Source organism: Apis laboriosa, unplaced genomic scaffold, assembly GCF_014066325.1.
Source record: "Apis laboriosa isolate Shangri-la unplaced genomic scaffold, ASM1406632v1 scaffold112_cov148, whole genome shotgun sequence".
Classification (NCBI taxonomy): domain Eukaryota; kingdom Metazoa; phylum Arthropoda; class Insecta; order Hymenoptera; family Apidae; genus Apis; species Apis laboriosa.
The window spans coordinates 6,605,354-6,620,384 of NW_025220865.1; the positions used below are offsets into that span (position 1 = coordinate 6,605,354).

At 32.1% G+C, this 15,031-nt stretch overlaps 1 protein-coding gene across 2 annotated transcripts in view; it reads right to left on the reverse strand.

Annotated features, from left to right (window-relative positions):
- The window catches only part of LOC122711380, a 54,072-nt gene that overhangs the window by 13,207 nt on the left and 25,834 nt on the right, over positions 1–15,031 (reverse strand). The window contains exon 2 of one of the 2 annotated variants that reach the window (XM_043930119.1): positions 7,527–10,937. The exons of the other annotated variant lie outside the window; for it this stretch is intronic. Coding sequence (XP_043786054.1) covers positions 10,055–10,936 — 882 coding nt within the window. The 5' untranslated portion in view covers position 10,937 and the 3' untranslated portion in view covers positions 7,527–10,054. Of the gene's footprint in view, positions 1–7,526; positions 10,938–15,031 lie in introns of those variants that run through there. 2 annotated transcript variants of the gene reach the window in all.

Below are 15,031 nucleotides of genomic sequence, written 5' to 3' on the forward strand. Positions count from 1 at the left end.
TTTGCTGCGTATAACAATTCTTTTTTCTTAATTTTATTGCACTATTTCCGAAAGATGTTACGAATATTTCATAAAATATGCTTTTAACTTTTTTATACTAAAAAAAGAAAAAAACGTTTAATATAGCTAAACGTTGTCACGTCAGTCGACAAGCTTATATCAGATTTTTATCCGGATACCTGGAAGAGTTAATATTAATATATTTTGACGTTAAATTAATTTTCGAATTCATATTCAAAGCAAGATATATGGTATTATATAACATACGTGACAAACTGAAACGCGAAATTTTAACCAGAGTTGGGCCGAGAAATTTAATTATAAGTTATAAATTTCGTGTAAAGTTAAAATAACAAATTTATTTAAAATTCTACGAATAATAACATTTATTCGTAGTTACTTATAATTGATTGATATATTTGTATATAATTCTACCTTCTTAAATTATATAAATAAATTGTCGTAAATAAACTTTATTCGTACAATTTTCGATCGAAAATTTTGCAATTTTGGTCTCTGATTTTAACAAGCGTATTAGGGTATGAGAAAAAGAAAAAAAGAAAGAAAGAAATAAAAAATTCTAGAAAGAACAGCCAAGTTACAAAGACTGGAGCGTTTCATAAAGATTTATTCTCGAAAAATCGTGCATCAGGTGTATATAAGTGGTACAATAGAGAAATGGCATAAGAAAGCTTATTAATTCCTAATTCATAATAATATGCGGTAATAATATGTATTGCAAGTATGTATGCAATAGACATAATATATGCAAGAGCTATATATAATTCTAACAATGATAAAGAATCGTCGCTGCCCAATATCATTATCATCATCATCATCGTCGTCGTCGTCGATCATACACGTACTCTTTAATTCTTATGACTTATCTTATGATCTAATAGAACTTAAATAAGTACTTACAGTAAGTATAGAATAAGATTACGATGAATTCTTTTCGAATTGGATTCTGCTCTTCTGATAATCTCCTCCGTTCACATAATTCAAAATTCGTTGCTTTAGAAGAAAATAACTCTTTGGCTTGATTACGTAGGTACTGTTCGTTTTCATTCATAAGAAATAACACGATCAATTTTAATTTAATTTCATTCATATATAAGAGAAAATATTCGTAAGATCAAGTAGAACAAATTTTTATTCGTATTTTTTTTTTAATCATCAAAGTGCATTCTCATATTCTCATAATAGAAACTTGTTAGATAAGATCTCGGTTTTAAAGAGTAGAGAGAATTTTTTTTTAACTCGTATTTTTTTTATAATTCTATACGATAATTACACTGTGAGAGTTTTCTTATTTAATTTAGATCTTCGTCTATTATTTTTCACTTGCTCGCATTTTGCTTTCTTTTTTTTTTTGCTTTCTTCGATCCATTCTTTAATAACAACGACAATTAATGAGGAAGTAATTATAAATTAAAAATTAAAGTAAAAAAAAAGTTATAATTTTCTTCTTCAGGCAACAAATTTTAAGAAGAGACACAAAGGAGAAAAATACCAGAACATTACATATTTTCACCGCTTGAAAAAGTGATACGTTTCCCCTGTTGATTTACGTTTCCTTCCTCCTTCAAACTTTTCCTTACAAGTAAACATACCACACGTCTGTTTATAAAGGTCCGTTTCCAATTGTGATTCGTCCACAAGTTGGAAACGCGTCCAACGAAGGAGAACAGCGATGCATATTTCAATCTGCTCAGCGATACGACGGATTCCTTATTACTAAAGAACAAAATTCTATGCCTCGAGAGAATTCCTCGCTGGTCTAAGCCTTTTTTTTCCATCCTTTTTTTTCCACTTATCGAATCGATATATAACGAAGAAGTTTCTCATCGCTCTATTATCGTCCCTATGGGACCATTCTCGCGGCAAATAAAACACGAGTTTTATCAGGTTCTCCTCTGAGCAAAACGGTTCACGACGTTCGAAGAATCGATGATAATAAATATACTAAAGTTCCAATTAAAAGCCCTTTGGAATTAGAAAAGATGAACCTCGAATATAAAATTTTTTAAATATTTATTCATTTAGTTTCCAAATAGATATCGATGAAAATTTTTTCGGTATAATTTATATTGAATTTTGTGAATTTACATCGATCTTACAGCGATTAATTCAAGCATTTTCGCTGTAGATGTCGCGACATGTCGCCAGACGATCTCGGTATCTTAACCTTCAATTATTTCCAGAATGAAAAATTATAAATTTTTAATTCTATCTTAATATCTATATACGGAATCTTCGAAAGTAACAATAATTGCCAACATATTTTCACAAATTTTATTTTTTTTTTTGAACGAGATAATGTATTAATTGTGTTCAATTTCTTGAGAATTAGATTACAGATGGAATACCTTATAAATATAAGAGCACTATAGCGACAATGAAACAATAGTAAGTGTATTAGTAATATCTATATAAACAGCCTTCGATATATGCCGAAAATTTTTCATTAATATTTCGGAAACTAATATAAATATTTTAGCTAAATATAATATAAATAATCGAAGCTAAAATTTTACATCTAAAGTCCAACAAATTTCGCATCGAATCACCAGAGAGAATTCTTTTCGAAATTATAGCTCGAGAATCATTTACGGATGACATATCGTCGACGTCCGTTCGTTAATTAATCCCAAGACTTTTCTTTACGAGCCTCGATTTTTAAATTGCCGTAGAAAATGGTCGATTGAATTTTCGCGAAGGCCTTGCAATTTCTTCCGGAATATGCCGTGTTCGAGGACCTCTTCCAAGAGCACTTGCCCATGCCGATTGTGATTTTTCTCTTCACTTGGCTTTTTATAGATTCTTCTTTTTTTTTTTTATCGTTCAAAATGTGCAAACAAGTGGAAACGTGATGGTATAACAATTTTTTCAAATGTAATTAAAAGCTAGAAAAGGCTCAAAAGAAAACTTATCAAAAAATGTTTCGAAAAAAAAAAAATGAAATCAATTCATCCGAGAATTTAATTGATAAAATTGGCGATTTTGTATTAATGATAATTTAAAAGGACAAATCTGACTTTATATATTTTATGAATAATTTAAAACGATATGGATTGAAAAATATGAGAGAAAATATTGTATCGTTATAAAAGATACGAAAATAAAAATATCTTTTTTAAAAAATGCATTGATTAAATATTTTTTATTCCTCTTGACAAGTAGATATTAAAAATCTTTAAATTTTTACACAAGTTCTTTAATATCTAGAATAGAAATGAATAACTAAAAGCAAGAAGAAAAATGATATAAACATTTAGCGAGAAATACACATGAAACAAATTTATAGTATTCCGTATGAGAAAAGACTCAAGTGTATTGGAATATTTCTGACAAAATGTATGGATGTTCCAATTAAATCGATCTTATTTCATCAATTATAACTTATAATTTATAAATAGATTAATAAAAATAAAAATAAAATTTTAAGTACATCGGACATCTCGTTATTTCTCCCACAATGCAAACAAAATCAAAAATTCTCATTTTTTCATATATTTTAACTAATTTTTCGAAGAGATTCTCGAAATCACCAAGTTTCGTTTCCTCTTTTCCTCGTTTCAAAGTTTTCACTTTATGTGCACAAAGTACTACGTAAAAGTGATTGTACCGCTTATTTTAGGATATATCTTTATACCTGAAATTAACGTGGAACCCGTCGCCTTCGACTGCAACGCCCTCTCCAACCTCCAATGGTAGAATATACATGCATACAAGAATACGCATTCCTAACGTATTCCTAACGGGAGATCGTGCGTTTAAAAATCGATTACAATGTACAGCGATAAAAAACGTTACAATCTGATACGATATATAGAGTAAGTCCACCTTTCGAAGAAGATAGATGTACATATAGATCGTTTAAATAAACGCGAGAAAAGTACAGGAGTATACTTATGATTTAAAGTTAATCTGCGGTTTCAGCCTTTCAGTTTCGAGGGAATGAAATGGAAGAATAAAATCAATCGATTTACAATTTGAATCATTAATCTTGACAAGTAAATAATTTCTAAAGATAAAAATATAAAAATACGAACCAGTAATTATTCAAATTATTTTTCAAGGAATTTTAAATCGTTTTTCTTAAAATCCTTTGAAGATTCCAGACATTACTCGTACTATGATAATTACTGATTTATTTTTTAAACATATATAGGATGTTTCATTTCGAAAGTTTCAAAGTAAATAAAAGAAAATTTTTTAAATCGTAAATATCATTTGTATCATTCGTTATAAAACATCTTATATATCGTAACAAAAAAAAAAAAAAATAGTGTGCATAACGATCGATGTATCGATCGATCGAAACTTACAAAATTAGAAAAATTAAACGTTCCATCTTTCGTCGTTGAATCTTTGGTAAATATTATCGATACAATTCCCAATTTCATCGTGATCATCGCAAATGGAAACGCTATACGTATTAAATTAAACGAAAGCAATTGGTTCCCTTCAACACCGAAAAGCTACACGGAATTACGAAACACATCGCAAAAGGCACTTTCACTCAACATTCAATCGAACCAAATCGCTTCGTTTAATTTTCTCTTTTCTTTTTTATTTTTATTTTTTTTTTTATTTTTTTTTTTTTCTTTTTTTGAGTTCACTTTTCTCATAACTCAATTTACACTTTTCTCTATCTTTAACTTGTTCTCTCATATTTTCATACGTACTTTGTCGCTTTTTCTCGTTCTCATTCTCTTCCAGCTTTGCAAGAGCATACAAAAAGTTGGAATCGCGCAAAATGCAAAAAGTGGAGACACCACTTCACTGTTTCTTCTTTCATTCATATGATTTCTTTGGCTGTTTTTTTTTTTTTTTTATTTTTCTCTCCTCCCTTTTTTTCTTCTAGTTTTCTCTTCTTAATAAATACACGGTGTCCCAATTTAAAAAAGGTAGAGATATATAATAATACAATATATATACAGAGTAAGATTCCTCGAAAGAACATTATTCACTTTTTCTCGGTATGAGATTTAATTAATTAATTAATTTTTTCATTGGATCACAGAATGATAGCGCCCGAGCGTGGCAATTTCTTCTTGAAGACGTTCGAAAACGACCTGCCATATGAATACATATAGAAAATCTTGCTGTTCGCGAAGAAAAAGATATCTTGTTTTTTTACCTTTTTTTTATCGTGCTCCATTCACATGATTATTATTAGATTGTCGCATATGAAATGGTCGATTCAAAAAATCAATATACACGCTTTCATTTCATTCTATGATCAAAATGTACCAACTCTTATTTATCATATTTTAATTAATATTATTTTCAATAATATTTCGTAATATTATAAAAGTTGGATATTCTATTCGAGAATTTAACCATTTCATTCACAACTCTATCGATAATGCAATTACCGATCAACCGACACGAAAAAAAAAACATCGATCGTGTATCGGATCGTTTTCGAAAATCTCGCCGTCTAAAGCTAGCATATGTAATTAAATACCCAAGGTATTATAAAATGGAATATAGCATATTAAAATTACGAACTATCTTAATAATAAGTACAGCGCTATCAGTCACTGGACACTGGACATCCCGAATCGATAAAACAGGGACATCAAAAAAGATTTCAAACTGCCTCCACTAATTATTGGTTAAGTTATTATAACCTGTATAACTTCGTGTTTCGATTTATTTCGTTTCATGAGAGAAAAGCCGCACATAATATACATTGCGTAAATGCAATTAATTCGAGATTATCGAGGATAGTGTCGAACAAAATATCAAGATGTATAATAGTGTTCGAATCTGGACGCAATTTTCGATTTTTAGTCGTCGTACTTCCTAAATGTTTTGATCGTTCAAGGTCACTTCTCACGCCACGGACGTAATATCAGAAACCACGCCCATTTTCAAGTACATTAGATGTCTCAACTTGGTTGCAACACATCATAGATTATATGTATATATACTTTTTTTTTTTTTTTTTTTTTTTTTTTAACTCGTCTCGCAGTCTTTTCTCTCACTTTGGATATTAACCAATTCGAGGTCAGGATTTTAGGATAAATTCCAAGGGACTTGACCATCATTTGGTTTTTTACTTTGGTTTGTATTATCGCTACAAATATATTCTTTTAATTTAATAATTTAATCTCTTCGATACATTCACTTGCCGCGTATATTAAATACTAAAGTCGACAATCGGTCGTGTGTGTTTATTTTCGATGATCGTATCAAAGAGGTTAATTTCTATTTATTGATATTGATCGATAATAATATATCGATCGTAATTCGATGTTATAAGGCAAAGGGTGAATTTTAATCTATTAAATGTAGGTGTCATCATTTGTACTTAATATAACTTTGTACTTTCTTATTTAACGGATTTTGTAATGTAAAACTCACTGAATTAGAATGTAATAATATATATCCTTAAGTTATAAAATACCAATGTAAATAATAATAGAAAAGAATTTTTCATTTTATTATCTTTGCGTGTTATTTATTTTACTTTAAAATCAATTTGCTTTACATTGGCAATAAACATTTTTGTTCAAATAAAAAAATACACGAAAAATAAGATCCAGTATTCGAGATTATTTTATTTTATTCAGCAAAGTATTTTTATATTTTATAAAGTTTTTGTATCATCCTGCGAAATACTGTGTACTCACTGACCTCGAATGTGTTAAGTATATACTCTTACTCTTTATCCTTAGTCGCTTTTTAAGGCGAAATCTCGTTTCTTAAATCCTCGTAAGGCGTAGAGGAGAGACAAGTAAATAAGTAGATAGTAAATAACGTGATGGAAAAAGCGTCTTAGTGGCCTTAAGCGACTGACATTTTTAGGAAAGGAAAAAGAAAAAAATTTTTTTTTTAGAACGCAATGGAAAATTTGTATTATTTCTGGGCTAAATTTCTTCAAAATCAAAAATTGCTCGAGATTCAAGATATTCTCTACGATCAAATATTTTCTCTCGACTAGATATTCTATTTAAATTCCCTACAAATTCGATTATTCTTTCGCGAGTAAATCATAAGTAAATCATTCGACGATTTAAAGCTATTAAAGACTTTGTAAGTTAATTCAAATGGAATGTTTGGTTGTAATGCAATCGAATGCGAAATTGGAACGCAATTTTAAAGAATGAAAATCGAAGAGCGACAAATTGTATATCCTCCCATTAATTATCGTTTTTGGTTAATTGATTACACACGAAATTTGATAAAAATAAAAAAAGAAAAAAAAGATAATTTGTACAATTGTTTTTGTATACACAAATACGATAAAAATCGAACGTATTAATTCATATTGTGTTACGAATTCGATAAATCGAGAAAATGAATAAATGGAAAAAAGAAAAGAAAAGAAAAATCTGATGAAACAGACATATTTCATTCGTATTTATAAAAATGGAAATATTACGCAAGATTGAGAAAAATACTTCGAAGAATAAAAATAGAAAAAGATAAAACGTGTCAAATGCAAAGAGAGAGAGAGAGAGAGAGAGAGAGAGAGAGACGATGATGAAATAAAATTACCAAGATATTATACGAGATAAAAAAAAGTTGTTATTAAATTTAGAACCACGTTAAAAACTCCATTATTCGATTATATAAAACCCGATAAGAACGAAACTCGGGTAAAGAAATTTTTAATTAAAAATTGCGAAGCAGAAACGATCTTTTTTCTCCTTCCACATCAAATCACGTATAAATTTGCATACGTAACAATGACTGATATCAGAGCATCGATACTCGGGACACTTTCTTTCTTAACTTTCTTAAACGTTAAAGGACATATTTCATCTCGAATGAATCGAGCTAAAATTAAATCGAGAACCCCGAAAAAAGGGCCCTTTAGTCCCGAAAATCGGGTCCGTTTCCTCTTAAGAATTTACATTTTAAACAGTAATGAATATGTTGGCGTCGAAGAGACCTTCGTATCATTTCTTACGAGTCTATTAAATCAAATTCTCAGATATAGATTATGATTAACCAGATGAATTTAATCCATTGATATTTCACTGATATTCCACTGATTCCACCGAAGAGAAATCGTCAGTCATTACGATTATCTTGTACGCCCTCTTTTGTCATACATTCCCTCCATTCAGAATCCGCCATTTTCCGCGATAATCTTCCTTAAAATTGTCTACCTCGAGAATTAACCTTCGAATTAATTATATCTTGGTCCTTGAGTGCATGATTTTTTTTTTTTCTTTTTTTATATTTTTCAAGTCGATTCAACTTCTTTTTTCAACGACCCCTCTCCTCCCTCTCCAATACTTTCCAATATTTCATTGCACATATTTTCTCGCCTAAAAGGCGACTTCCTTTGCACGCGATAAATCCACGAATGATCCTGGAATATCCTCGATATTATTTCCACGCGATATATCGAGAATTCGGAAAAATTTCTTCCAGCTCGATCGATTCTTCTATCGCGCTTACTTTAACACTCTTAACGAGGATTAAATCGGTTTTGGTCGAGAACTTTTACGAACTTTCTCTAAAGTTTTTTTCTCTCTCGAGATAAAGAGAGATGCAAAAAAGAAAGAAAAAAGAAAGAAAGAAAGAAATCGTCGTTTCTAACCGGAAGCTTTAATGGACGAAAAATTTTCCCATTTCACTCGCAATCTTATCGCGAATTTCGAATATCGTCACGGAAGATTTCACTCTTAAGGTGGGTTTACACTTGTTCGTATTTCGCATCATACCGAGTGATCCATTTCGAGAGAGAATGAGAATAGAAATTCTTCTACAAATTAATTTAACGTGTTATTAATTTAAAAAAGAATCAAATTTCTTAATTTTTAATACATTCGATGTGTTACTTCGTTCTTCAAATTTTTCAATAAGATGAGAATATCATTTACTTACCCATATATATAAAATCCACAAATTCAATGAAATTCTTTCTTTCGTTGCTTCAAGTAAGCAAATTTTACCCATCTCTCAATTTTTTGCTTCCTCTTTTGTTCGACTTTCCCCTCTTCGATCTTTTTCATCTCCTCGCCTCGATACTTAACAAGCATAAACTCACCTTTAAACATTGCAAATTTTAAAAAAAAAAAAAAAAGAAAGAAATACACGCGTATCGTCGTTATTTCCACGATTCTGAACTAAAACTATCGAGATCTCGATCGAGCTCTCCTCATAATCGACAATGCCGGTGTAATTCGTCGAGGAAATTGATTTTCTATTGGGTGTCCAACTTTTCCTAACGTAACAAGCACAAAAGGAACTTGTTGTCCTTGACGAGCCAGACTCGATATCGTTTCTATCGGATTTCCTCGCAGGAAATTGTTCGATCCTCGAATAGAGTAATGAATAAAACGCGGAGAAACTATTGCGACAATACGAAACTTTCGAATAAATAAAAAGGTTTGGATCGAAATTAACGCAGAGAAAATGTTCGACTACTCGGATTTACACTTTCGTCGAGATGATCTCGATTGTAAATTGCTCACTTCATGGCGGATTTTGATTCCGCCATCTAGGATCTCTCGAAATAAATGTGAACCGTGTCGATTTATCGATCATCGGTATCAATCGACGACGATATTGATTTCGAATTTTGAAAAACTGTTCGATCAACGATTTTTTACATTTGTTTTACATTTGATTTTAAATGAAATGTAACGTTTGCAAAGAAACTTTGGTCCCACTTCAATCAAAATTTTCTCCTGCGAACAATTAAAGCCAACTTCCTCCTCGCCTTTGCGAAGGACTGCCTTCTTAATTGGAAACTCGTATGGAAAGTTAAATTAAACGCGAAATTCTCGGATAAAGGTTACGTTTTAAACGGCTATTACTGTTAAGAGATCTCGACGATATCTCGATAAGTTCAAAAAAAAAATTATCGACCTATATTACCGATAATCGATAATCACGTTCCAAAGAAAACCGATTAATCGGACGATTCCATCTTTTTTTCTTTTTTTTCGAAATACCTCGTCATCATCTCCACAATCATCATGACGATCCTTTCCCCTCTCAATACGTACGAGATCCTCGCGATCCTTTAATTAAACATTCGAGCCAGACCAGGCCAATCATACCCCTCCCTCCAGAATATCTAGATCCTGGACACGTAGAGCGACCGATGAATCTGCTGAGGGTTTCCATTCTGCTTCGAGTAACGAGGATTCTGCAACAATTCCCTGGTCTCGCTGGGCGAGCCGGGACTCAAGCTGTTGGTGGTCGATGTTTCCACGCGATCGCTGATGATCTCCTCCTCGGTGATCTGTTCGAGGTAAAGGGACGACTGGACGGCCTGGTGATCGCCGTTCATCGCAGGAGGGGAGTAAGCAGGCGGTGGGCTCCTGGGTGGGGAGGACTCGGGGTTCTTCTCGTTGTGCGTCTCGATCGAGTCTATCTGCTGCTCCTGCTGCTGTTGTTGTAGCATCTGCTTCGCCCTCTTCGCTTGTTTCGTGGTCAAACCGCCTGTCTCCGCGTCTCTTTCCAACCTGTGCCCGGACTTGGACCTGGTCAACTGCCTCTGCACGTACTCCTCCAGGTCGTTCTCTTCCTTCTTGGCGATCACTTTATTCAACACGACCAGGAATATGCCGAACACGATGGCGAACAGGCCTATTGCGACCAACTCGTTCCACCAACCGCCCGACGCTTTCGTGCCCCAACGGGCGAAATCGCCTGGCAGGAGACCGCTCATCAAGAGGAAAGCGCCGAAAACGAGGAAAACGACGCCTATGTGAAGCATCCCCACCGACGTGACTACCTTCGAGTCCAACATACCCTGGCCGGCCGAGCGACTCGAGTGGCCGGCCTTGTGGTGCTTCGATTGATGATCCAAGGAACCGGTAGATGCCCTCGGCGACGTGAGACCGCTCTCGCCCGATTGCGCGCTATAGCGCCGCTCGCGGGCACGACGCTGCTCGTCCCGTCGCTTTCTCTGACGCTTGATGGCCAGCGCCGAATGCAATCCAACCGCGTGCATCCTGCAACACCGGAAACACAACCCTTGCTCAGTCGATCTTTCATAACTCGTTCTCTCTCTCTCTCTCTCTCTCGTTCTCGTTCTCATTCTCTCTCGCTCTCTCTCTCTCTCTCTCTCTCTCTTTCCCTATTTGCCCGACTACCACTTTTAACGCTATTAATCGCGAGACGAGCATCGCGATTCACTCAAAGCGATAAGGATACGCTAATTTTAACTAACTAGTTTTCTCTATATGTATATATATATATATATATGTGAATGTATATATATATATGCGTCACATGCTGTTACGCGCCTAAATTATTACTACGTGGCTACGTTCTTTTCTTTTCTTTTTTTTTTTTTTTTTTACAAAAGCGGATAGGAGGATTGTATCGTGTGCGATTGTATAATAATGGTTATCAAGAGGTAACAAGAGACAGAAATGATATCCGGTTTCGTGGTTTGGATGTGCGACACGATGCTCGTCCAACGGTTCGATCGATCGGTCGGTAGGTCAGTTACGCGCTCTAATAGGCTGTACAGGGTTTCGCTCACAGGGTTCACAGGATGCACTGCGATAGAATCGCCGCGTAATATTCGCTAAGTTTTCTAATTCGATTACCAATACGAGCGTGTGGCCAACCAGTGGTCGTCGTACCTGTGGAAAAATTCGTATCTTCCTTCTCGGACATCGTCCTCTCTCGTCCCTCCATTGTGCGATGTGCTCGGTCGACATGGAAAAAAGGAGATGAGATGTGAATGTGTCCTTATTGCACTTTAAAAAGCTGCTACGGCTCTTCTCTTTTAATGCAAGTGAAAAAAAAAAAAAAAAAAAAAAAGAAATTCTTATATTTCGTTTTTCTTTTTTTTTTGTTTTTTTGCAGAGAACAGAGTAGAAGGAAGTAGGATAAAGAAAGTCCATTGTAAGGAACTTTTAATTATTCTGTTACACCTCATTTCCTTTTTTCTCGGCCCCTGTGTACGAGTACAATAGTTGGATCTTCGTTAAACATTTGAATCGATACCGCGTTCTTTGATTCGTATTACAGTGAATATTCGTTGGAAAAAAGATTGTTGAAAATATTATATGGTGCAAGTTAATGAGGAATAGAAAAAAATTTGAAATAAGTCGAGAATAAAATAATATTGTTTGAAAATTATTATATTGTACATTTTATTTATAGTAATGTTAATTATAATGTTATCAATTATAACAATATTTCGTTCAATGCTCAAACAAATATTGTTTTTTATCATCCATGTTTCGATTCTACTTTATTAAAAATTAATTTATTTCTATTTCTACGTTTCAAAAAAATCTATTTTTCTCATGTTGTTCAATTCAGAATATATTTCTGATTTTTCCCTCCTGTTGACGTTGTTTCGACTTCCGATTCAGTATGTATGTCGGAAGTTGACCAATTTACCAACTGATGTCCGGTCGGTAAATACGAACAGAAAAAAGTCGAAGCAAGAAACTTTTGAATTGATGTATTTACTAAAGATACAGGAAAGAATGTAATCTTGAAAATCTAAGAACGATTTTTCCTTAAGAAGACTAACCAATAATTCAAAATTGTTTTATTATTTAAGTTATCGGAGATGTTAATCGAATAAAAAAAGAAACTTTTAAAAATTTTTGCATCGTTTAATAATAATAATTAATAATAAGACATCAAATAATATTTAATCAATTGAACGAAATAAAATTTTCTTTAAAAAAACACGATAAACGAATAGATATAAATTATATTTTAAAGATTCTTATGAAAAAGATACGAAATATTCTTTACGAAATAACGATGAAGTAATTATATTAAATAAAGATGAACGAAATAATTTGATGTATCGGTTATTACTTTGCGGGAAATTAAGTTGAAAGAAAGTTAAAAAGCATTCTTTAATATTAACTTTACAATGTTCTCTTCTCTATAATATCATTATATTTGCTTTTACGGTCGCAAACGGTGCTTTCATAAAAGTGCTTCCACAGTGTTAATTTTCATGGTTTAACTTTTTTTTCCCCACGTGAATAAAAGAAAATTACGCACGCAATAAAAGTAAATTCATTTCAAGAAATTGAAACGTGAGTTTCCCACCTTTTATTAACATTTAAGAATAAAAAAAATCGATGCAACGAATGTAAATCAATTTCATAATAAAAATTTACGCGAGAAAGAAAATTCGTTAAGACGAAACGAATATTATAATATTACATAAATAATATATTATATAACGAAGAAAACTCTTGTCTCTCGAATAACATTTATAAAATTAATTTTTCCGAATAATCAGCTATACTTCAAACGTAAATACATACGTATACTATAAAATTGTAAAACGAAAGAGAAAAAAACCTCCTTTTTAAATAATTTCCATACCTTTCATACTTTTTTTTTCCCCCCACATAATTGTATGTAAGCGAATATTCCACTTAAAAGGGAGCATTATCGTTCTACGTGATACGAATATAAAATATCATCTTCAAGATTCATTATTAGAAAATATAAATTTTATTCCATCATAGAATTATTCAAGAAATGAATGCGACGAAATTGAATTTTTACATTCGTTTCTCACGAAATATCCCTCTGCATACAAATATAGAAACGACTTTCGAACGATCAAAACTAATTTACCACTTACGATATTTGAATTTTTTTTCTTTTTTTTCTTTTCTTCTTTTTTTTTTTAATACTTCATGATTTTTTTTTTTTTAACACTTTACGATTTTGTTTAGAAAGTTTTCGTCGAGTGCTTCGAGTCTCTATTATTTATTTCTCTCAACGGAGAGAGAAATAAATACACCAGTTCCCGCGTGAAAGAATATTTTTCCTCGGTTCGAGGGAGGATTCCGTTCTCGAATTGAGAAGAATGCGTTCTCGTTCCTTTGCGGCTAGTCTCCCCTCTTATGGCTCCTTTAATGGACCTTCGACATTGCTTTGTCTCTCTCCATGCCTACCGTTCCTGGGACGTACTTACGTAAGCCAGGATTCTTGCAAACTGCATTACGTGGCGACATATCTTCCCGGAAAGCTCGCCATATTTCCCGTGTAAGAAAGTTGCTAACGGTATAAGGAATCTTTTTTTTTTTTCTCTTAGTAAAACTTATTCCTTATCCCCAAAGTTTTACTTCTTAGAAACAAAGATATAGAATTATTTGATTCTTGAGAGAAGAAGAAGAGGAAAAAGAAGAAGAAGAATATGTTGGAGATGTTTAATAAAACATGTGGGAGAAAATTTCAAGTTTTGTTATGTTCTTGAAAAAAAAAAAAAGTATAAAAATATTTTTGACAAGAATTCAAATTGAAATTTTGCTATTCTATTTTTAATATATTTAATGAAATTCGATTGTTTAGAATATTATTCTTGGAAGAATATTAGTCTTGGAAGATTATAAATATATTTAAACTTCGTATCGTCGATCGAAAAATGATGTTAGTTATTTTTGACCCATATCCGAGGTTTGTAAATACTAAATCTCATTTTTTCAGCGAGAAATGGAACGGATCAAAAGTGATCTGGTTCGATTGAACCGAAGGTTAATAAACATTGCAAAAACTAGCCAAAAATTGGAATTTTTCTATTCTATTCTTTTTTTTTTTAATATATTTATCATTTTTATAATATAAAATTTAAATTTAATTTTTTAAAATTTTACATTTTTCTTTTAATTACGTTTTTTGGATATATTGTTGGATGCAATTTTTCGTGATTCAGAAGATCAATAAAATTACACGGAACAGAATAACTCCTTTATGCCTCTCTTTAAATTATTCAACCTACTTTTTTCGTGATACAGAATTGCCAAGAGATCATCTTTGCATATTCATATTTTATCCCAATATTGATTCTTCTCATTAATTCTATTCGGGATGCTAAGCTCCTTTCTAAGCTGGATATATTTATCTTTTCGAGATTTAGTCAGCCTTTCTTTTTCTTTTTTTTATTTTTTTTTATTTTCTCAAAAGAGATCGATTCGTATCCTCTCGACGCATGTTGATGATGGAAGATATTAAAAAAAAAAAAAAAAAAAAGAATCTTTATCGTTGTATTATATCTTATGTTAATTTTTTTTTTTTTTTAACGAGTATAACTGATTCGTTTTCATTC